A 25195-nucleotide genomic window follows, 5' to 3' on the forward strand; every position below is an offset into this window, starting at 1 on the left:
GCAGGAGCCGCGCGGCTCGCGGACAACAAGTTACCGGATCCGGCGCTGATTATGATGGTGGGGGAAGAGGAGGAGGAGGAGGAGGAGGAGGAGGAGGTGGTGGTGGTGTTTTTTTAAGGGCGTCATGAGCAGATTTAAGACTTGATCCGCACCAGTTGATTTCCTCCCTCCCTCTCTCTCTCTCTCCCTCTCTCTCTCTCTCCCCCTCTCTCCTCCTCTGTCATCCTGGCTCCACTTTCTAATGAGATGCATGTAGGTTAGGTACCTCCACCCATTGAGTTGCTCGCTCCACAGACTTTTCCACTCCATACAAGAAAGAAAAGAAAGAAGAAAAGTGTCATTATTTTTCATCCCTAACTGGAGAAATCTTCCCTTTCTCTCTCTGTGTCCTCTCTCTTCTCCTTCCCCATTCATTCCAATGCTCTCACCTCCTCCTCTTCCTCTCTCTGTTCTTCCTCCAGCACGACATGATCAGCAGCAGCAGCAGCGTCTATGGTAAGAGCATCTTTTCTTTTCTTTTCTTTTAATCAGGACTTGATGATTGCTGATGGTGCAGGAGGAAGCGGTGTTGTTGTGTGGGGGGGCGGAGGAGGGTGGGGGGGGGGGGGGGGTTCGATGCTGTTTACATCCACAGCTGTTTGCTGAAAATGCTGAAAAACTCATCATTGCACACAGTTTGTGCATTTTTTTAAATTGAGGAACTCGCTGCTCAACGTAGTTTTGAACTTCAATCAAACGTCCTGCTGAATTTAAACAAAATGCCTGAGCGGAAGGAGTTTGTTTTTTTGAATTATATATATATATTTATTATTATTATTATTATTCTTGCCGCTTTGGAGAATTTCCTGTTTATTTCCACGCTTTGTTTGTTGACAATTCCTCTGTGAAAATGCATTTTGTTTGACTTGTTCAAAGTGTTTCAGTGTAAAAGCTGTTGAACAGGTAATTGCCGTGGATTAATGGCGACACTTCAAAGATTCACATTTCAGGTATTGCTAATAATGCACAGTGGCGGAAATTACAGTTTTTGGGGGTGTAGGGGGGGGGTCAGGGGCCCCTTTCCCCTCCAAGGCAGATAATTACCCCCCCCCCCCCCCTCCACACACACACACACACACACACACACACAGATAGAATAATTACAGGAGAGCACCAACAAAAATAACTGAAGCTTTTTGGGAATTTTACCGACAAAGTGAGACGGAGTTGTTTTTCAGGCGGTTGGCGGCGACCTTTGACCTCTGGGGGGGCTCTTCCTGGCCGTTAAATGAATCTACCTGCGAGCGTGAGCCGCCGCGCCGACGGGTATCCGTCGTCATTTTGCGTCAGAAACGAGCTCTTTTCTGCTCAAAATTGCCGATTGTTATTATTATTATTATTATTATTATTATTATTATTATCTGTACTATTTGAAGCAGACCAAACTCGATGGGGCTAATTTGTGCGGCTGCGACCGGGGGCCCGCCGACGGCAGACGCACCGGAGCGCCGTGTTTATTTCCTGTTAACTGTGTTTGTTTGCTTCAGATCGGCGGCGGCGGCGTCGCCCTGACAGTAGCAATAATCCCCCTCATTATATACATAACGTATCGCCTCCCTCCCCCCCCCCTCCTCCCCCCCCCCCCCCCCCCCCCCAACATGGCTAATGGGGATGGAGAGAGGCGAGATGATGGGAAAAGAAGGGGTAAAAGAGTGAACAGGCGGGCCCCCGGACTCCTGCCTTTATTTATCTAAATGTGGAGGTCTGAGCGTGGAATGAGCGGCGGCGTGCGGCGAGGTGGCGGCGCGGCTCCCAGCGGGGCCGTATAAATAAATTATCCTGACACTTTCTATCAGTCGGTAATGTTTACCATTAAAAGCTGTTTGGCCGTCCGCCGGGAGGCGCGGTGGGGAAATATTTCCTCACACGCAGGCGTTTGTTCGTCTCGGTCCGTCGTATCGGGGTTTTTTTCCCCCTTTTTTTACACACAGAGAGAAAGAAAAAAAGAAAAAGAAAAGCCTCTTCAAACGGAATCCAGGCAGGGTTGTCATCTTTTAGCAAATATGTTAAGTGTTATCTTTTGTGCTGCAAATATGTTAAGTGTTATCTTTTGTGCTCTCGGCTGGCGGAGCTCGGACCCCCCCCCCCCCCCTCAACCCCCCCATGGGAGCCCAGCGCATGCAAATAGAACAAATCCCTCTCGGACCTGTCTGTCTGTTTCACTCTCCCTCCGTACCCCCCCCCCCCCCCCCCCCCCCCCCCAACCCATGTCTTGTCTACTTGCTCTCTCATCTATTTCACTCTTTGTCCACTTATTTCCTCCCTCTCTCTCTCTCTCTCTCTCTCTCTCCCCCCCCCCCCCCCCCACACACACACACACACATCCATCCATCCCAGAAGACAGTGCCCAGGCTGTGTGTGTGTCAGCTAACTGTATTCAGGCTTTGTGTGTTTCCCTGACAGACCCCCCCCCCCCATCCCATCACCCCTCGCCCCACCACCAACACCCCCCCCCCCCCCCCCCCCTTCCTCCTCCGAGTTCCTCTTCCCCGAGACGGCGGGCAGCTGTCGGTTGCAGCGCCGCTCCTCGCGAGTTCCTCCGTCCACGAGGCAATTCCTTAAAATCCTTGACACCGTGAACCCCCCCCCCCCCAACTCCACCCCCCAATTCTCCTTGTCCAGCTTTAACATGGTGTGTGTGTGTGTGTGTGTGTGTGGAGGGGGGCTTGTTTTCTGACTGACAGTTGCCGGTTGATGGATTTTGTTGTGACTGAAGCTTTTTCACACACTGATTCCCCCCCCCCCCCCCACACACACACACACACTCTGTGATTACCCCATCCACATATGGGGGGGGTGCTTAAAGTGAGGGGGTATCTGCAGCAGGGCCTGTTGTGGTGTGAAGAATGAGGCCTGTGTGTGTGTGTGTGTGTGTGTGTGTGTGTTGTGTGTGTGTGTGTGTGTGTGTGTGTGTGTGTGTGTGTGTGTGTGTGGTGTGTGTGTGTGTGTGTGTGTGTGTGTGTGTGTGTGTGTGTGTGTGTGTGTGTGTGTGTGGATCAACATCCCGATCGCTGTGTGACAGTGATCTGATATGGGAGCGTTTGTGTGTTTATATATTTGTGTGTATATCAAGACTTGTGTTTACAAATATAAAAGTATCTATTGACGTGTCGATACAAATAGTTTACAAAAGGATGTGTGTGTCCAATTATACACACACACACACACACAAAATATAAACACAGCAATTGTAGACATTTTCATCCATACTCGCTCTCTCTCTCTCCATATATATGTATATATATACACACTAACACACACAAACAGAGAGCGACATATATACATACCAGTATACAAACACAAGTTCTAAATTTGAGTTATCTATAAATCTATACATTATTTCATTTTGTATATACACTTGACACCTCTTTCTCTAGCTTATATATATATATATATATATATATATATACACACACACACCTGAAGAATTGTGTCTAACTTGCTTCAATAGTAAACTAATGAAATTGTTTTTTTCACTTACGTGACTGAACATATTTTAAAATGACTGACGCAGTAATCTATCAATATTACTAACATGCTATATATAGAAGACAACAAAAAAGTAGTCATAGATCAACATATAAATGTTTAACAAAACTTAATCTATCATTAAGTACCGTAAGAGATGCATATATACTTAGATAGAAAGATGGATAGATAATGTAGATAAGATTCTATACTTGCGTGTTCTATAGGTTTTGTCCTGATACTATTGATTAGAAATAGTTGGCTGGACACTGTCTGGAAGTATAGATATATATACATAGAACACACACACTTGACCTTATGTAGATAGTCACACATTTACACCTTTGGCTGTAAATTAATATCAAACTGAGCTGTGAGTTTTTTAATGAAATGTGTTGCAGCGGTTTTGCTCTTTGTCCACCGATATATGGAGATACCTCTGTGTGTGTATAAAGATGTTTACTGTAGAGGGTAACGTATAACGTTAAAAGTGTCAGTGAACCCTCCAGCCTCAATGTGGGGGGGGGGGGGGGGGGGGGGGGGGGGTCTTTATTCAAACAAGTGTGATCCTGGATACTCGAACCGCTTCTGCTGCTTTTGTGGAAATCTGTCATTTGAATTATGAAATTGTACGATTTCTGAGGGTTTTTTTTTTTTGGGGGGGGGGGCTGTGTATTGGGTGGCAGAGGACAGCGACACCGGGGGGGTCAGCTCAGGTCTCTGCGGCAGATCACTCCTCCTCCTTTTATTTCCCTCCTGTAAATCCATTTCCATGTTAATTCCCATCTTAAAAGCATTATCACCTTTTCTTTACCCCCCCCCACAACCCCAAAAATTATTTAACTTAAAAGAGAGACATTTTACATCTTCTCCGTCGTTCACCTCTCCAGACACTGAAGCATGAAGGGGGGATTTATTCGAAACGAGTGGAGACGAGCGGCGTCAGACCTGCTCACACGCACAAAACACAGCTGATCATCGAGACGAGGAGAAGCTTTCTAATTAGGTTATCGCCGCGGAAGCGTCGTCTTAAATCGAGCATTGACATGCGGGGGAGCGAACCACTTATTGGGCCTCCATGACGGAGCACCGGGGCCTTTTTGGTGTTTTTTTTTTTTTTTTTTTTTAACACAAAAAAAGTGTAATCTGCTCGTTTCTTCCCTGATTCTGTTAACGGGGAGCCCTGGAGAGACTCCCCCCCCCACCCCCCCCCTCCACCTCCAGCTTGAACGTCTTGATTAGTGAGCACGTCTGATTTTTTTTTTCTTTTTTTTCCCTCCTTCCGACTCTTGTCTGCGAGGCTGCGAAAGGTGTGCGTTAATGAACAATGCCTCATTGGGTGCAAGTGTGTGTGTGTGTGTGTGTGTGTGTGTGTGTGTGTGTGTGTGTGTGTGTGTGTGTGTGTGTGTGTGTGTGTGTGTGTGTGTGTGTGTGTGTGTGTGTGTGTGTGTGTGTGTTGGAGGGCTGCCAGGCGATGGACACAAAGGATGTTGAGTGGCTGGGCGTGTGGCACAGCGTCACTGGAGACGGGACACTGTTTGTTTGTTTGTTTGTTTGTTTGTTCATGTTTAGTGACGTGTCAGAAAAACATATGGACGAAAGCACAAGTGGTCGTTTTGGGGTTTGTTTGTTTGTTTGTTGTTTTTTTCAGTGTTTTCGCTGTAAATACAATCGTCTAGTGTTTTTCCATCTATATATATGTGTGTGTAAACACATACTTGGCATACTCGAACTACTGCTATTACAAATATATTGATTACAATATATGAACATACACAAGAGCTGAAGCGTGACCCACATACAAAAGTGAGATTGTGTTTATATATCAGTTCAAGATATGTAGATATACATGTGAAAAACCTCAATTGTAAAAGACTAAGATAAAAAAGAGAGAATTAAGTTCTTGGGGTATATAAATAAGTGTGTGTGAGTGAGTGTAGAGTGTATAAGGAAAATATGTATAGTAACCACGTGTAAGTTTAAAGAACCTTGAAAGATAAACATAACACAGATATACGTGCGTTTTCCTGTATAAACACATTATTCTTTTTGAATATGTCTTGTCGGTAAAGGTTATCTCTGTCACAACATGTTCATGAAAAATATAAAAGCCATATAACTGCATTAAAATGTAATATATTCTTATATATATATATACTCTTAATGTATATCCTCAATTGTGCGTTTATAAAGTAAAAGTTTCTGAAAAGTAGACAAACTATATAAACGAAAGACGTTAATGTTGGTAATGGCTAATGTGTATGTTTATCTCTACATATTATCTACGTTACATTTTCAATCAGCGTTAGCCTCGCTAGCTTGCGCCGGCCTGAAGCGTCATTTCGCCGGAGCGATCAGGTGACCAAACGCGTCTTTACCTTCAAGTGGCTCGTCCAGGCCTGCTGGGGGGGGGGGTGTGTTTGTACCTGTGATTATCTTGTTGCATGCTCACACTGAGCGTGTGTGTGTGTGTGTGTATATTTGTGTGTGTGTGTGTGTGTGTGTGTTGGGCAAGTTTCCCCCAGTGGTAGCAGAGCGAGCGAGCGAGAGCATTAGGATGTTGCCGGTATGACTCCGCTGGCAGGATGGACACATGTGGTAGATGGCTAATGATAGCACGCAGCGTATAATGAGATCCTGCTCTCCGTCTGTCTCCTCTACCTGGCATCATGCATTAACCATACGAGAGGAAGAGGAGGCACGCATGGTATTGACTTTTGAGTGGGTGTCTGCTTGTCCGTTGTTGGTTTTGTTTAGCACTCAGAGGTCAGCATGGCTGCAAGCGCCGCACATTTATAACAAGTTCTCTGTCTCTCTCTTTTTTTTTTTTTAAGGGGGGGCTGTTTTATTTTATTCATTTATTTTTTTTATTTATTAATTTTTTTTAAAAAAAGAACCAGAATATCTCCTCATGCGCACCTCTTGAGCTCAGTTAAATGGTGCTAAATTGATTCTGGAAGGCGCCGCGATGTATACGCTTAACAAGCCAAATGGGTTCAGTTTGCGGGTTAGTTTGTGTGGTCAGGAGATTATTCTATTAATGTATTCCTCACGCTGTAATCTACTGTACGGGGGAGGGAGGGAGGGGGGGGGGCGTTGGCAGCGCTCCATCTTCTTACCCAGTAACATATATTTATCCTCTTCACTACACCCCCCTCCCTCCCTCCCTCCCTCCCTCTCTCTCTACACACACCTCCCCGGGGGTCCCAATGACATGCTTGCTAATGTGTGCTTTGGAAACGGAGTGCTATTGTATCCCCTAAATCTCACAAAGCGCTGTATGATTTGCCCCATTGTCGCTTAAATCGCTGCGCCTGTGCCAAGTGCTCGCGTCTCGCCGAGGCTCTGGCGCTTCGAGGGTCTCGGGGACGGCGTCGAGCTCCGCTTTTGTCGAGTCCGGGGGAAGAGTGCCAAGACCGCTGCGGCGAATATTGTTTTGAGTGGGGGGAAAAAAAGAAAAAAAAAGAAAGAAGGGGAGGGGGGTGGTGACGGGGAAGACGGGCCATTGCCAAGCGACTCCATTGAGCCCCCCAGTGAATGGACCCATTCATATTTCGGAGAATCACCCAGATGCCATATTGTTGGCTCAACAACGCTAAATATTCTCCAACAAGGATGGGATTGTAGCAGTTCTTTGAATCGGGGGAGGAGGAGGAGAAGAGGACGTTGGGAAATTAATAAAGAAAGAAAGAAAAGAGGGTTGAATTGTGAAGCAGAGAGGGGGGGGGGGGGACACGTTCCTCCTTCAGGTGGAAGTTTTGTTCAGATACGAAACCTCAGAAACTTCCAGGGAAAGTTTCCTAAATCTTCCCCTGAAGTGTTTTTCTTTCTTCTTTTTCTTTCCACGGCATGACTGAATACTTTAAAGTGGACAAAGTCCATTGTTTCTTTAAGATCCCAAGTCGTACTTTCCACTTAACTCGTCCAGCATCGCCGCGGCGATAAGATTTGACAACCTTGAAATCGCGATAACGATAAAAATGGTGACGTATTGCGTAGCACCACGTCAGTTCCTCGGCAGATTTCAAAACTCCACTTTATATTAGTTTTCGTTTTATACGATTTATAATGTTGAAAGCCATTTATTTTCATATAGTTGTCAATTTGTACGTTTTAACGCGGTAAATCAAGTACGTCGGGTTTAAAGCTGTTTACGCTTTTCGTTTGTATTTTGTTGTGATCATATAATCTATATATTCCGCTCTAACCCATTGCACCTTAGTCACGCTTATACTTGAATATAAATTGCGCAGATATTATATATATGATAATAATGTGGCTGAAAAAGTCATGACTTTTGCGTTTATAGTTTCGCGGATGACGTTAATCTATTTGTGCTTCAGCATTCGTTCCTTTTCTCTTCATATTTTAACCACATTGACTTTTTATGCTTTTATTTTTCACCAGTTTTCTTACTTTGCTTCTGACTCCGCGGCCACCAGGTACTTTCTTTGTATTACGTAATCGCACAATTCTTCCCTTGACTTTTTTTTTTTTTTTAATTTGAACAGTAATTCTGAGAATATAGTGCAGCTGTGTGTATGTAGATAAAACCTGACTTGACATGATGAGCCCATAAAAGCTTCTGCTATATGAGTACAGTTCACGCATTATTCGGATCTTTTATAGAAATGCGTTTTATAAGCAAATAAATAATAAAAAAAAAAGGCCTTTATAAGGTTGAGAACTTTATCGACGGAGGTTTTAAGACCTCAGGTGAGAGGAGACGGGCCTGCTGAAATCCAACAACCTTGAAATGGAAGCAGGTGACTGCCCCCCCCCCCCCCCCCCCCCCCCCCCCCCCCCCAGCCGCTCTGTTGGAAAGGCTCCACAACAAGACTTAGCAAAATGTCATTGCGGGTCCTTTATGTCATGCATGCACTGAGTATTAATCACGGCTGGATCTGCGCCTGAGAGGCTGATCAAATTTATTGTTTGGCTGCACGGGACAGTAATGGGTGTTTAATTACTCAATAAAAGCCCTTTTATAGATTCCCGGGCCTCCTGTGTGTTGAGCAAATGGTATTGATCCGTCTCCGCGCTGCAACATGATCGCCTGTGAAGGAGAATTAGAGCCGTTAGCCCGCTAGCGCTTTTCTCATTCATTAGCCGCATTAGCCAGAGGGGCGGCGAAGACGTAGCATCATAGTTAATCCCCCCCACCCCCCCGGTCTCTGAGGTTCTCGCTCTCTCTCTCTCTCTCTCTCTCTCTCTCCCTCTCTCCTCTCTCTCTCTCTCTCTCTCTTTTTTTAACACAAATATGGATTAGACGTGTTTCAACCAGAATCTCCAGGAGGGTCGTTTCTCTTTCCCCACCGTTTCCGCCCGCGAGCCGCCGTCGATACGCCGACGGCGGATTCGCACCCGAGAGCCGCATTAGCCGGCGCTACCGTCAAGACCGTTTAATCCCGACGCCTCCCCGCCCCGTAATCTGTAATCTGACTGCGCCTCCTCCTCCTCCTCCTAATTCAGGATGACCGAGCGTCCTCGACGTGGAGCCGGTCGACATGTGTGGCGTTGGCTCACCGGCCTGCTCCATGTCCACCCCCCCCCCACCCCACCCTCCACCGCCTCCTCAGTCCACCTCGCCGCATCTGCCTTTGCATCCATTGTTCTTTTATGTTGAGAGCATATCGCTGCCTCTGTGAACCGCCACCACTCCTCTTGATGCCCGGCCGAATCCGCCGCAGCATCGCCCCTTGATGTGTCGCTATCAAATGAATGTGGCCTGTTGCAGTCGGTCGGGGGGCTTTGTGGACCACCGAAAGTAAAAGAAAAAAGAAAGAGAGAAATCAGAAAAAAAAAAGGGGGGGGGGGGGGCCTGTGAGCGGCCATGAAAGAGACATTGTCCAATACAGAGCGTACAGTTCCTTTGTAGATAAATGGATTTTCATGCTTATCAGCCGGGACAGTGACATGAGTGAAAACTGTGGAGAATGTGGAATTATTCCCACTGCTCAACAACCGGGGCTTCAAGTGTGTGTGGTCTTTCATCAGGCTTCTCTCTTTTTTGTTTTTTTTTATTATTCTGCATTTTTCAATTGGGAACACCGTTAATGCTGCAAAATGCATGTTTTTGCAGCGTTTTGGGATTTACCCGGGTTTAGTTACTTTAAAAAAAAGAGTTCGATTTTCGTCACCGAAGTGAGATTTTACTTGAATTTGAGTTAAAAATATCTACTTGTCGGAGCAGCGGTGAAAGAAAAGCACATAACTTGCAGTTTTCTTTAATAATCAAAGAATTGCATCTAAAACGTTTGCATTTTAAGGTGTTTTTCCTGCCTTAACATTTGTTCAAATGTCCACACGCCTGGTCCGGGCGATGCCTTTTCCCAACATGATCTTACAGGATTAGTGGATTAAAGTAGTTTAAAATTTTTCAATCAAGTTTCTTGGAACTTTTTGGAAGTATATTTGGAACGTATTGGAATTAACTGTGTTCGAGAAATTCAAAAAGCATCGTCTGATTGAAATAATCCACATTCTACAGGGTCAATTAAAGGTCAATTCTTTATTTTTTCCCTTGAAATAATTACAAAAAACTGCTTTTTATTAGGTTTATGTCCTGCTACTGAGACAGGATGTCGTTTTGAGAAGATTTGCAATGTAAATGATCATTTTCATCATATTTCAAACTATTCTCATGTTGGTGTTCACGTATGTGGACTATTTTTGGTTTTTGCGGAAGAAAGCTTTAACATTCAGACTTTTAAATTGAAATTTATTTTGCTGATAATGGCCCAAACAAGGTAAAAAAAAAAGTGGAGCGAAACATAAAAACTAAAAAGAATCGAGGCGTTTTGAAAGCAACCAGTTACAACTCGATGAATTCTTGTTCAATAAGGCTTGAAATGTTAACCCGTTTCTTTTTGTGTGTGTGTGTATAATTGCACATTTTATCGCGGCCATTCCAGTGGATGATATTCTTCCGGTGAGCACGTGAGCCGAAGGCAGTGAGGTAATGTCAAATGTTAAGACTTGCACGTGACCTTGACCAGAATCTGACCTTCCGTGACGAGGTCGGATGGACAATTCGGGATTGTGCGTCTCCGTTCAGGCGCCGTGGCGACTGTGAATCAACGTCGGGGACGTGTAACACACCGGGCGACCGGCGGCGGCGGCGTTCGCAGCCACTCGCTGGCATTCGTCCGCCCGCCGGCCGGCCGGCGGCGAGCAGCGATGTGCTGCAGAGCCGGCGGTGGCGGTAATCCGCCGCTGCGGTGGGACAGGTTCTATTGCTCCACAAATCAATTGGCTTCATGTCCGTGCCATTAGGCTAACATGGCGCTGAGAGCAGTAAACAGACTGTTTGATTCCCCTGGACGCCGGCCAGGTGGAGGCTCCTCCACCACCCCCCCCCCCCCACCCCCACCTCCTCCTCCTCCTCATCCCTTCTTTCACTCCCTCCTTCCACCGTCCTCCCCGCTCCAGTCAATGCCGGATCCTCGGAGGACGAGTGCTGACAGGAATATCGCTGGGAGGATTGTGTTTTTTCCTCTCGATGAAGTGAAGCTCCCCCCCTTCCCTCCCTCCCCCCCCCGGGTCGCTCCATCCTCTCCTCCTTTGTTTCCGTTTCCCCCTCTTCTACCTTTTTTTTAAATTTATTTCCCACACTCGTTCGCCGGCTCGGATAAAGTTGCGTCACCGGTGATTAATGACTTGTGGAACATTAGCGTGTCGGTGGATCTGCGTCTCCACGTTTTCTCGCCGATAAGATAAAGAGCCCCGGCCGTGCAACAGGTCCCCCCCAACCCCCCCCCCCCCACCCCCACCCCCACCCCCCCCCCACCCCCACTTCAAACCTGCAGTCGACTTGACCCCCGGCCCGGAGAAACGGCGTCGGCGGCGAACAACAATGTGGGCTCAGACTCGCCCCGCAGCGCCGCAGGACTTTCACTGTTGCTAGGCGACGCTGCGGCCGCCGGACACATCTGGTCAGCTGTTAGTACAAGTTGTTGACAAGAGCAACAGCATGATAGTGTTTACAGAACCCTCGATAGACCTTCCAGAGTCAATCAATCCCTCCAGAGCTCGGCAAATTCCTCCTCCTGCGGGGAGCCGGGGCGAGTCGGAGGTGCTTCATTTTGAAAGTCCCAGACAGGAAGCGCGCGGGAAAAGGGCGTCTTGACTCCCGCAGGGAAACTTGACCGTTGTGGCGCCGGGGACTCGTGGAAAACACACGTTTCGAGTGTCGTCGCTGCAGGTCGGGGGCCACATGTGGCTCTTTAGCCCTCCTGCAGCGGCTTTCACAGAGATGTGAATTTTAGGCTTTTATCTGATTCGCACAAAGACTTTTATCTCCAGAAAAGGCTAAAACAGCTGAAATGGAACAATGTGGAACGAACTACATCAAATACCAATAACAGGAATGCTGCAAAAAACAAGCTTAAATCACGAGAATCATTGAAAAGACTTAAATTGGCTAAAAAAAAGCAACAACAAAGAAACTGATAAAAGAAGAGTCACATTGGTTTTTATTTTGGCTAAAAATGAATTAAATGACTCAAAAAAAAGGTTAAACATTTAAAATGATTGAATTTAAAGCATCTAAAACGGTAAATAAACTACAAAAAAATCAAAGTAGCAGTTAATCATGGCCGCCGGAGCAATCTGATGTATGTTGTGTGTATTTGGGATTATTTTCTGGTGAAAAACTCGCCGAACGGCGAAGGAAAATGTATTCGGCTCTTTCATTGACCTCTGTTCTCTCCTCCGCTTCCTTCCACTTCTCATCTTTTCTCTCCATCACAGTGGCTGCTTTTGTTTTTCATTGCAATAAAACTGTGCTTCTGGTTCCCGTGTGTCGGAGCGCCGTCCTGCTCCTGCTGAACCCGCCTTTTCTTTTCTTTAAGTCATTTGAATATTCCGAAGGCTTCTGCTTGAAATTAGTTTGGGTTTTTTTTTGTTGTGTATTTTATTTTTTTAAACAATCACGATGAACTGGACCATCACCTTTAACACGTTAAGTTAAATGATAAAATATTTTACATCTGCCCATATTTAATGATTAAAAAACCACAAAAAGGCCTGAAAGTTGAACTTCAATGTCAGTTTCTGCAGTTTTTTTGTTTTTAATTTAATCTGAACTTAAAAGACAAATTCAGGCTATTTTCTTAAAAAGTCACACACTCGCTCATGTTAGCCACTAACATTTTAGCCTCTACTGAGGTGACGTGGTTATTTTTACTCACGAAAAAACAACATATTCATGATTCCACGTTCTTTATGTCGTTTTCATTTCTACGTGTGAAAATATGAACAACGGCAGCGTAATAATAATAAATGAACGCGCGATATGAACACTTGCGCCGATGATAACGTCTTCAATTTTCACGAGTTTGTGTTTATTTGTCCTTAATCTTGTACGACATATTTAAAGTTATTGATCATGTAGAGCCTAAACACGCAGAGCAAGGAAACGCAATGTAACTTCAGCCTTCGACGATGTCGACACTCGCATAACTGGACATTTGCAATGACGGGATATTTGCGATGTATCGTTGCGGAAAACGCCGTTCTGGAGCTGCTCGCTTTAAAAGCGTTCCGTCCGATATTCATCTATAGTTCTAATATCGCGATAATTTCAAGTCTTGCATATAGATATCATGGAATCAGTGTTAAAAAAGCGTTCAGAGCTTAAGTTCATAAAACTTCAATATTCTGCGTTACTTGTATTTGGTTGTAATAAAAAAAAGTTTTACGCCACTTAAGAAGACTTGTTTTAGTATCGTGACGATTCATCTGATGAGATACTTGATCTGGAACGTGTCGACGTTGAATGTGGCGTTTCGTCTTGAAGTGCGACTCGTTTTCCAGGTTTGGACAGTTGAAGCGTCGTCGTTTTTTTGTCAGGCCGTCGTCGTCCCCTGGAAAAAAGCGAGCGCGTGAACACGATTACAGCTACCGATCGATAGACGACGACACGATGCCGCCGGGTGTCACCTGAGGAAGAGGAGGAGGAGGAAGAGTGAGGAGCATATGCCGGAGCCCGGCGGCCCATATGCTGGCAGCGCGGAGCAGAAAAAGGAAAAAAAGAAGCAGCGGGTAATGTGAGATGAGACGTAGCCGGTTATCCGGAGCCTTACATCTGCTGTCAGCCGCGCGCTGTAACTCCGTTAAGGACGTTATTGATTGCTCATTATTACGGCGCTCCCTGAAAGACGAGCGTCCCCTATGATCACATTAAATCTCTCCCCTCGTCCAATCCCCCCGAGACGCCGTCTGCTCGTCGCCGCCCGTCAAAATTCCTCCTCCGAGATCTGATACCCGCCGTCCCGCTCGTTGCCTCTGGTTCTGGTCGTCGTCTTTCGTTTGATTCCCTCCAAATAACTTTTTTTTCTTCTTCTTCTTTTTCTTCTTCTTCCCCCCGCCGTGTTCCTTCCTCACGCACACTTTGGCTAATTGATCTCTTTGGTCTTGTGTAATGGAAATCAGCGAACACGGATGATTTGAGACGGTGATTTGTCTCCTTTGTGCGACGGCGTTTTCATGTTCGCCGTCTGATCCCTGTTTATTGACTTGATGGCAAACAAGAGGCGCTGACAAGGGGAAGTCATAATATCTACTTTATTTTTACAAGAGGGGCTATTTTTGCTTCGCTGCCATGTTTTTTTTTTTTTTCTTAAAGAGCCTTCAAACTTCTGGCTCCACAGACATCATCTTCGATTTTTTTTTTTTTTTAAAGCGGAGGTGTCACACGTGTAAAAGTTTGGGACTGTTGAGATCGAGGCCGCGTCGTCGCACCTCCATGAATAATGCAGCGCTATCGACCGTGTCAGTTGAGCGAGACGGCGGCTTGATCAGCCGACCGGACGCCCTGAGACAAACTGGGACAACAAGTCCGTCCCGTTGTATTGCTATCCCTCCATTTTTTTGGAACGACGGCGTCCCGTTAGCAGCGTGGCTAACGGGAACGCTATCATCCCCAGTAAATAAACAACATTTCTGTGTCGCATTGGAAGTTTTGAGTTGCAGTAAGTTTGTGTTTCCGTGGCCTCGGAGGCAGGGTAGGAAAAAAAAACCCACCCAAAAAAAAAAAACGCTGGCCGATATTTTTTCCGTCCTTAGCTTAAGCGCTATATATCTATATTTCCCCGGGTGTGTGTGTGTGTGTGTGTGTGTGAGCGTCCTCCAGCCCGCGGAGAGCAGCGAGAATCCCCTGCCCCCTCGACACCGCCGCTTCAGTCTCAATGCCGCCGATCGATGGGCGTATTGATCGGCTGTTTGGACAACCTGTGTGAATCCCAGCAGAACTCGCTGGATTTAGCGCCGCCGCCGCCGGCGCCAGCTCGCGTGCTAATGCTCGCTCGCGGATGCATCCGCCGCCGCCGCCGCCGACTCCTTCGAGCTAATTGATTTAGCTTCCATTCGCCAACATGGACACTTTGGTGCCTCGCGCGTCGGTGATCAAACCTTTCAGACTAAAAGACTCGACTTCCCGCCAAATTATTTCACCTTCAGCAGAAAACATCTGTTTTATTCTGAGTTGAAAAGTTCCACAAGTTGTTGAAAATGTTACTACGTTTGACAAAACTTTAGTTTGTGCTTCATTTATGACTTTGTTTTAAAATACTTTTAGCTATTTTATTACAATGAATGAATGAATGAAGGGTTTATTTCAGTTACAGTGAAAGAATTGGATTGAGTGCGTTCAGTTTATCCTGTTTAAAAGTTCACACTTAAAAGTTTTTAGTTCACCCAGAACACCAGTGATACAAGTGGGGGAAAAAACTAAACTGAAAAGACAAAACATAACAAGTAAAAACAAAAGAAGAAGAAAAATAAAGTAAAACATAATAGATACAAAAGAACAAAAAAACATATTTATTTTTAGTTTGAACTGTTTGGCATTTTTACTGTTTTAAAAGCTTTTTAACCACATTGGCCATTTATTTATTTTCAGATGTTTTAACTCGTACAGTCATTTTTAACCCTTCAGCTGTTTTAGCCGTTTTCACAAAAATTTTATCCGATTGCATGTTTTTAAGCTTTTCCAACTTTTTAACTATATTAGCCATTAGCCATATTGCTACGTTTGAGTTTTTCTTTTGGCCATTTTACCTGTTAAAGCAGTTGTATTGTGTATTTTAAGCTACTTTATCTTCAGATGAACCTTATGATCGCGTTTTCGACCCGTCGTTTATTCCTGTGGAACCTCCGACAACCCGCTCTCGTTATTTCATCCCACTTTTATGTGCGTCTGCGTTGCCGAGTTGGCAGACGCGGTCGCCGTTGCCGTGGCTCCCGGGCGGAGGGCGGAGGTTATCCGTGCACCGCTCAGGACGGAGCCCTAATCTCCACCAACCGCTGCTCCGTCGCGCCCGTTTGCCAAACGCTGCGGAAAAAAATCCACATTTTTGACTCCCGAGAAGTTTTTTCTTTTTTTTTTTGCTCTCTGACCTGCGCTGTGGTTTCTACCGAACAAGTCGACTCGTGAACAATAATTTGGCTTCAGCTGGACTTGTTTTAAAGTGGCGTACAAGTAAAAGCATCAGTTTTAACGTACATAACATAAACCTGAAATACTCAGTTCAGTTAAATGTTTGTCAGTACAGGAAATGGAAAACGTTTGTGTTTTGTGTCTCCACGACGACGACGGAAATGCAACTCCCCCCCGCCGCCCAAGGTGGACGGTTTCAAAACATCCCGTCTCCGTGGAAACGGCCCAAAAAAATGCAACTATCTTCAACTGGCCTTCACAGTCGTAGTAACGAGTTGTTCTGCACGTGATCAGAACAGTTTTCTGTTAATTAAATGTTAAAATACTGAATCAAATATATTTATTATGACAGAAACAAGTTTATACAAATTTATCGAAGGACATTGATGTTTTATTTCTTTAGAATTGAACCCAATATGTTTGCCTTTTAGTCTGTAGTACTATGGATTTGTTGCAAGTGATTGGTGAAATTGCATTTAGGAAGAAATACTTTTATTTTGAAATAAGCCTATTTGACGAGATGTCAAAAAACAAAAGAAAGCATCTCCTTTTCACAGTTGTGGCTTGTTTAAATGGAGAGTGTTCCAAAATGATTGAAGCACTTTTCACTCCTTTTAATTTGAAAAACACCAGTTCATTTTAGCCAATATTAACATGCATTGTATCTTTTTTTTACAAATGGGGCTTCTCAAAGTGATAACGCCTCTTCACGTGGAAAAGATCTTATTTTTCTCAGCTATTAGTTGTTTGATTTGGAAGGGGAGGGTTTAAATTGGCACATCTTTCATGCTTTTCAAAATAAAATCGGACTCGGTCACAGCAAAGTTGAATGTGTTTTTGCAGTTTGTCTTTGGCAGCGAGTCGTCTCGCTGTTGTTAGAAGGACTACAGTCACACACACACGCACACACACACACACACACACACACACACACACACACACACACACACACACACACACACACACACACAGCCTGCTGCAGACAGACATAAATGCATCCACAGATGGTGACACTCCGGCAGTCACTCCTGGGCTGTCTGTCGACGTGCCAACCGTCCACAACACACACACACACACACACACACACACACACACACACACACACACACACACACACACACACACACACACACACACACACACACACACACACACGGAGCCCATGTGACGCATCATTGAGCATGGGCTGGTGTTGCTGGAGCTGCTCAGTGTGGTGTTAAGTAACCATTCATGTGGAGCCGCACACAAACAAACAGCTCTTCTTCTAAAAATACAGTTTTCACCTCGTTTCCATCAAATATCACCGACCAATATGATCAAAGTTCTCCGGATGAGTCATTCTGGAAAATGCTGCCCAGTTTCACACGGAGACGACCTGAACGCATCAGAAAATGTCTCAATTCATCTAATCACAAGGATGGTTCAATAATGGATTTATTCATATATTTTAATATTATTTAGTGTTTCTTGTCTTTTAATGATGCTTTCTTCAATAAAAAAAAAACACTTCTTGTGATGCAGTCATTTTTAAAACAACAACAAATGAGTTTTAACTTTTTTTGTAGTTCTTCTTAATGAAATAAAAATTATGCAATTCTTGGTACAATTCTAAAAACTAAAACTTTATTTAACAGGTTGTTTTTTTAACCATTCACCTTCATCCAAAAATGTGTTGCTCACTTTGTTTGTTGTATATATTTTTTGCCTTTGGCTTTTTTTTTTTTTTTTATGTAAAATGTTTTCATTTCCCCCATTTTTTTATATCTTAAAGTTTTGAAAACATGGCACCGAATTATTATTTTTTTTACAGAAATTGCGTCGTCTTCTTGATTTTGTGACATTTTGCAATTTTCTTTTTTTAAGAAATGGACATTGCAATACTTTTTTTGGATTTCTTTATTTCCTTTCTGTTTTTTTTTTGCACGGCGTTGCTTTTTAGAAATCGTTAAAATTCATCTCGTTTCTCGTTGCGCTCCGCTTTTATGCACCGTTCTGCACACTTAAACTAGAACTTGGTCGTTGTAGTTGTTCTAACATGGATCATTTAGACACTAAAACTAACGATGGGACTTGTTTTCAGTAGTTTTTCTCCAAACACCTTTTTCCTTTCAGAATATTTGACAGACGCCGTCTTCGTACCACTTCTGGCTTTGTTGGCGTCGTTTCCCGTCTCGAGTTGCCCACGAAGACAAACACACACACACACACACTAATCCCACTAAGTGGCTCCACCACACTTGTGAAAATACATTTGCTTTGCCTTGATGATATAATATGATTGACTAATCTGAAAGTTCTCTCGGACTTGTGTTCGACGCCGCCCGGCTTCTCCCCGCGCCATTGTTGATATGCTAATGCCGCTCGCCGCGCCTCTGTTTAATTCATGTGGCAAATTTCTCCCGTGGCTTTCAAACTCTTGCTTGGATTGTGATATATTCATTTGTTGATGCATTGTTAATGTTTCCACTCCGATTCTGAGTACGCGGCGCAGGTAATCGCCCACTCCCGGGGCCGCCGTGCCACTGTTTGTGATGTGGATCTTCCCGAGGATTGTATTTGAATAATGAGGGAGGCTGGAGCGTTCTCTTGTGCAGAGTGTCTCGGCGCCGCCGCGCTAAATGACCTCTGAATAGTTGTTTTGGATTAGCCATCAAAGTCTTCTCTCCAAGTGGCCGATAGATAGGTACTTCCAGAAATGAGTCACTTGAAAATGATCATTGCCGCCGTTCGCCGTATAAGATAATGGATAACCATTACACTCCATTTTCCCCCAGCTCCTCACCCACACAACGCCTGCTCTTGAAATATGATGCATCCACTGTGCTTAGCGAGCACTTAATGTCCAAAAGCACCGTGTTTGTTGAGATTTACAACCGCGCCGGCGGGAGGGGGGGAGGGGAGGGGGGGGCCGCAGAAGAAAGAGTGCGTCGTCGGCGTATAATGTTGTTCACTCAATAATTATCTCATTTTATTTACGAAGACAGACAGCTTTAGACGAGGTTAGAGGCTTCCTCTCTATTACCCCCCCCCCCCCCTCCCACTGATGACGTCCTTCATGTCGAGGACTTTCCAAAGTTTCCAATCGAGGAGTCGCTCGTCCTCGACGTTTATACGGGGGGGGAGGGGGAGTAAAAAAAAAAAAAAAAGACGACGAAATTACAGCAGTGTGGCTCCGGCGGTGGGATCGATGTCATTTCTAAAAGGATTAGACCTCCTCTCAGAAATCTATTTTAATTACTGAACACACAGGTAAACAAAGTGCTGCTGGTTCACAGGTATGGATCCCGGCGTCAGCGGCGTATTGATAGCGCGTGGCCCCGCGTTAACCCCCAAACGCTGGACGCCGCTCCTCCACCCTCGCCTCATTTTCACCGCCGCCGCTTTGCCGGTTTGTTTTCGTCCCGTCGACGGGATTTAAAAACTCAGAAACTCGCCGACGGACCTCCATCGGGTTTGTCGGACGGTACAGGAAGGAAGGCGGAGCAGCAGAAGGCGCAGAAAGCAAGTTACCGTAACATATCTTGACAATAACGTCACATAAAATGTCACAATAGAGCCTGACGGGGATCAACTTGACATCAGATTACTAACAAAGCAAGGTATAACGGCCTCATAACAAAAACTAACTTTACATAAAACAACAATATAGTACAACAAATAAAAACAGAACATCACAGAAAAAACTTAAAAACCTCGCTCGGCTAAAATCCCACAAAACAAACTGAGCGAACATGAAGTGACGATAAAACGTTTAACGTGACATGAGGAGGATCTCATCAGCTGTCAAAACAAGATCGTTTCTACATAATCGTTTCTACATTGTGGCTCCAAAATGCCTCAGCAGGAGTCCGTCACCGTGCGGAAAGTTAAATCATTTCTAATTGGCTGCTTATGATCATCCACGTTAATGAAAGTGTAAAAAGTATGAAGATCCATAATTAATTATTAGTGACTGATTTATGATTCATTGACTTCACATTGACGTGGTGGAAAAAAAAAAAACGTCGACCTTTAAAGGGTTTATTAAAGTGCTGTTAAGTGGTTTATTAAGGCTTTTGACAAATTACAATTAATAAGTGTTGCTCTATCATATCATGTGTTTTAATGCAGCGTTTAGGTTTTAGATTAAATCTGCGGGGAACGCAAACAAACACACATCTGACATGTTTAACAAGGTTCAATTCCTCTTGTTATTAAGATGTAATAAAGCGCTGCATTATGTAATTATGTAATGGAGCTTTAACTGACTTCGCATTTTGAGATAAAATACAAAACACATTTTGTATTCACTTGTTATATTTTACAAAATGTGGACGTTCCTCTTTATTTATGTAAGAAAATGTAATTAATGTTGCCCTTCATCCGTAGAAATGATTAATAATGAGGACAAAATCAAAATTCAAGTCGAAGCCGATCAGTTTTTCCATTTATTTATGTCTTGAGTAAATAAAACCAGCTTGTAAAGCACCTTTTAATCGTTTTAACCTGCGTTTTGTAAAATAAAAAAAATGCAGCAACAAGTGGCGTTATCACATAATGAGTTAAAAATAGTGTTACGTTATTACATAGCGCCTTATTAGGTCGCCTGGAAGTGACATCATAGCGCGACGCGGCGGACATGATAACATCACCTTCACACCGCCACGTAACCGACGGTTACGAGATGCAGACGGCGTTGACGGCGAAGCGCAAACGAGCTACTGACTGTTTCCGCGTAACAATCGCCGACTGCTAAGCATTTCGCAGCTCGGCGCAAATAAACTTTTTTTTTTTTTTTTTTTTTCATTTTCCACCGACAACTCGAGTCACGCTTTTCATGTGACGAAACGAAAAACGTGCAAACAACGCAAGTCTTTTTCCCTCTTGATGATCGGAGCGCGTGTATTTTTTTATTTTATTTTTTTTTTCGCCTCCAGCCGTCTGGTGAAGGCTCGGCGTCTTCCGAGTGATGAAAGAGGAGCGGCGGCGAAGCCGCCGGGGTCGCGACACTGTTAGAGCGCCGTGGTGGCGAGAGTCTTTACAGATGTTTTGTTCGCCAGATAAGAATAATCTGTTTGCCTCAGCGGGCCTGATGTTTCCCGTGTGTGTGTGTGTGGGTGTGTGTATGTGTGTGTGTGTGTGTGTGTGTGTGTTCTTTGAGGAAGGATCCCGGCGTGCAGCGGGGTGATTAGGCACGCTGCGCTAGTCACAGGAAATGGAGTATCTGACGGACAGGCCGAGTGCATTATAGATGAACGCCACGCGTTGGCGGCTTCCAGCCCCCCCCCCCCTCCCCCCCCCCCCGTCCAAGATCTCTCAATTTCCTCCCCGAATGACAAAAGAAGCCACGCACAATTTCCTTGATCCGGAGCATTTGTTTAACGGCGCCCTCCCCATTTAACCCGCCCGTTCAATAGTCCGCCGAGTGAAAAGGAAATTTAGACGGCGTCAATTTAGCCAAGGAGGATCTGATACAGGCGGCTGGAATTTCGTTAAGTCTGGTTCCTTCCAGTCCGCAGACGGAGGTCAGGAGGTCGCTGATTACAGCACCGTGTTTGATTTTATGAAAACGACGCCGTCGTTTGTCAAATCTGTCTCCGTCTGTCGGGTGGACCTGGTTCCGGCGACGTTTTTTTCCCTCTTCCCTTGACGAGCAGTTTTGAATTCTGTCAACGCACTTTGTTGTGTGTGTCTCACCTCGCGCGAAAAACAAGTGGAAGCTGCGTGGAAATGAAACCAAGCATCAAGCCAAGCTTCAGTTTGAGGGATTAAAATCTGTTTTGTTGAAGAAAGTGTACTGGAGGGGTGTCGTTTCCAGAAAACCTAATGTACAGCTTTAACATTAGAGACGTCTGGATATAAAAGTCACTTAAATTGTACTTAAATGTCAGTTTAGGTTTTAAATTCTCTGGTTTTGAACTTCACCATGAAGATTGAATGTGAAATTGGGCTGTACTATATCAGATTACATTTCAATTTGGCCAAAAAAGTCTGGAAAAGTGAATTTAGAAACCTTTAGGAAATTTGAAAAAAAAAGAGGAAAATCAGTCAAAGTTGTTTTATTTTGTTAAGATATACATTTCTCGATTCACTTCAGCCTTTCAATTGTCTCATATTCGCATCTGAAATTGACTTTTATTGACCTGATTAATAAATCTTAAAGTGTAAAAACGGTGTAATTCCATGTGTTTCCATCAGGTGACAGCAGTGAGTCACTGAAGCGTCACACAGCTCGCTGTGAATCAATACTTCAGATTAAAGCAGTGGATTTCAACCTGAAGATTGATGTGATGTCTTACGAAACTATGAAAAATAACACATGTATTGACGTGAACTCACTTCACCCCCTTGTGGCACAAAAGTGGTACGACAAGAAAAGAATCAACTGTTAGAGATTCTGACTATTGTGACCAAGATGAAACATTTTCACTGCATAGCGTGTGGATTTACTTACAAATGTATTGTATTGCGGTGTGTGTGTGTGTGTGTGTGTGTGTGTGTGTGTGTGTGTGTGTGTGTGTGTGTGTGTGTGTGTGTGTGTGTGTGTGTGTGTGTGTGTGTGTGTGTGTGTGTGTGTGTGTGTGTGTGTGTGTGTGTGTGTGTGTGTGTGTGTGTGTGTGTGTTCATGACTCATTTTGTAATTAATTGCCTTTTGGAGGACCTAATCACTTTATTTGACTCTGTACTGTAGGTTGTGTGCCAATACAGCGTCGCCCGTGGCTTCGTCACAGTGTGCCCGACTCATTAACACACACACACACACACACACACACACACACACACACACACACACACACACACACACACACACACACACACACACACACACACACACACACAGTTGTTAAACCAGGGGCCAGTCGGCTCTGGAGGGCCACTTCAGTGTTGGAGTAGCATGAAAATGCACATTTATTCCTCAAAATCAATTTGATATTTAAAACCATAGCTGCAGGAACACCCCCCCCCCCCCCCCCGTTCCTAAACACCTCGTTTCCATCGGTCAGACGTGACGCCGCTTATTTCCTCCGTGTCCCGGAGAGCAAACCGAAGCGCACCGAGGTTCTGATGTCGGCGGTTTGAAAGATGCCCTCTGGTGTGTTTGATAAGGATTTGAATAACCGCTGAGATTTCCCCGGTGGCGAGTGAAAACAGGCCTCTGCTGATGAAGTTATCGCTTGTCACGCCCCCCCCCCCCCCCCCTCCCTTTCTCTCTCCCTTTCTCTCTCTCTCTCTCTCGCTTCTTGAAGCCTTCGAAGATCTCCCGGAGACAAAAGAAGGCCGCGGCGCGTTTATCCGTCTCGGATTGCCGCAACATGTGTGTCTACGCTCTCCCCTGCCACACACACACACACACAAACACACACACACACACAGCTTTAATTATGACGTTACTGAAATGGGCAGTTTGCTCTGACACCCCGCTCGCAGAATCACACAGCGGACGGACTTAAAAGAGCTCATTAGCTCTCTCTAAAGAGCTGTTTACTGCACATACACGCTAACAGGCAGCTCTGTTGATGCAGATGGACGCCGAGTGTAATGAGAATGATTAGGCTGCTCTATGTGGATGCTGCTGCACCAGTTTAAAAAAAAAAAAAAAAAAAAAAAGACGGCGCCGAAGAAATCTGCTGGATGTTGTTTCAGCTGAGTGCACGATCCCTCTCTTTTCTCCCCCCCCCCGTGTCTCTCTCTCTCTCTCTCTCTCTGTCTCTCCGCAGCTCGAGGAAATAAAAGAATTCAGTGCAGTTTAACTACTTCCTCTGAAACGTGCGGCTTTCAGACGGGAATCCACAAGTAGCGGGGGAGCGAGAGAGAGAGAGAGAAAAGAAGACGGCCTTGACGGACTCGCCAAACGAATGGGCGGCGTTTCGAATCCTTTCAGTGACTTTTGAGTCGGATTTGAAGGTCGGCGGGGAACGCCGCGGCGCCCGTTGCCCCCGGTTTACATCACGTTGAATTAGAGGGTGCAGCCCGCGAAGCCGGCGCTCCGTCCATATGCTTGGCAGAGGAGGCGGCGAGTTCAAAGCGGCGGGTTCAAAGCGTCCGTCCCTTCATTTGAATAACGTAGAGTAATCGCTATTACCTTATTTAAATAGTGCAAGTTATCATTTGGCCTTCATTTGCATTGGCGGGGTAATCACTGCGTCTCTGCATTAACCTCATTATGGAGGAGATGAAAGCCCTGATGGAGCCTGACACACTCTTTTATATATGTTATCTTTATTAATGATGGAATTACAAAGATTCCCGTTTCTTTCAGCGCGGCGCAGTTTGACCGGGGGGGGGTGACGGGCTTCTTTCCTTGTCCCTTTCAATGATTCTGCTTTAAAAGCGTCTCACTTTAAGCAGCGTTAGCGTTTCCTCCGCCACTCCTCGCTGTCTTGGCGTGTTTACGGCGTTTATTTTGTGTCGTGTTTGTGAGAAAGAAAGGAAAATAAATTCCTATAAGTAAATATAATAAGTCTCGGGTGGGAAACGATGCAGAAGCTTTGAATTATCAACCCATCTGGTGACTTTGTCCTGACAGAGCATGGAATAGTGTGTTAAAAAGCAGCTGAGCCGTTTTTCACCTTCTGATAATCAAGAACACAAACAGACATTATGTACAGAAATGGCTTTTAGTAGTAAACGACGGTCTTCTTATGGCGTTATCCGTGAAGCTCCGAATCAGAAACCTTTTTCACTTTAAACAGTTCCTGGCGTGTCGTTATCGTCCTGAATATCCGAATGTCGACGAAGGAATTCGTCTCCTAATTGGCGACGGCGTTTTTGGGTCCGTTTTTATTTTTTTACGTCCGTCCGTCTCTTTGTTCCTGAAAGTCCGCCGCGTGTCAGGATGCCTCGTATAAGACGGGCATGTCGGAGTCCTGGAACGTTTTTAACATTCAAGCAGGAGACGCATCGCAAGTCCGTCAAAATCTCATTCGGGAATGTTTGCTTTGGTTCACCGCCGTCCGAGTCGGTGATTAAACGAGGCGCCGCTCTGCCTCGGCCGCGACGCCAAACATGACACAAGCAAAGGTGCGACGCCTTCAACGCTCCCCGGTTCCCGTTAAACCGCCCCTTTCTTCCCACAGTTCCGCTGCAAAGGCGGCTTTTTTTTTAACGTGACGTTGTCGCTCCTCCATTGCCGGGTCAATAACGGGCGGCGAGATTGTCGAATGCACCGTTTTTGAACGAGACGTTGAAGGCGGATATTTGCGCTGGAGATTGACCCACGGTGATCAGAGCTCCTGAATCAGAGCGAGGGCTTTAGGGGGCTGAACTCAG

General features: G+C 45.1%; 1 protein-coding gene across 1 annotated transcript in view; it reads left to right on the forward strand.

Moving 5' to 3' along the window:
- Positions 1 to 467: 467 nt before the first annotated feature.
- The window catches only part of LOC308147674 (fidgetin-like), a gene marked incomplete at both ends in the record, with an annotated part of 31441 nt that continues 6713 nt past the window's right edge, over positions 468 to 25195 (forward strand). Inside the window, one exon of the mRNA XM_080519966.1 lies at positions 468 to 495. Within this exon, the coding sequence (XP_080376092.1) occupies positions 468 to 495 (28 nt within the window). The remainder of the gene's footprint in view (positions 496 to 25195) is intronic.

Source organism: Blennius ocellaris (assembly GCF_963422515.1).
Source record: "Blennius ocellaris genome assembly, chromosome: 24".
Classification (NCBI taxonomy): Eukaryota; Metazoa; Chordata; class Actinopteri; order Blenniiformes; family Blenniidae; genus Blennius; species Blennius ocellaris.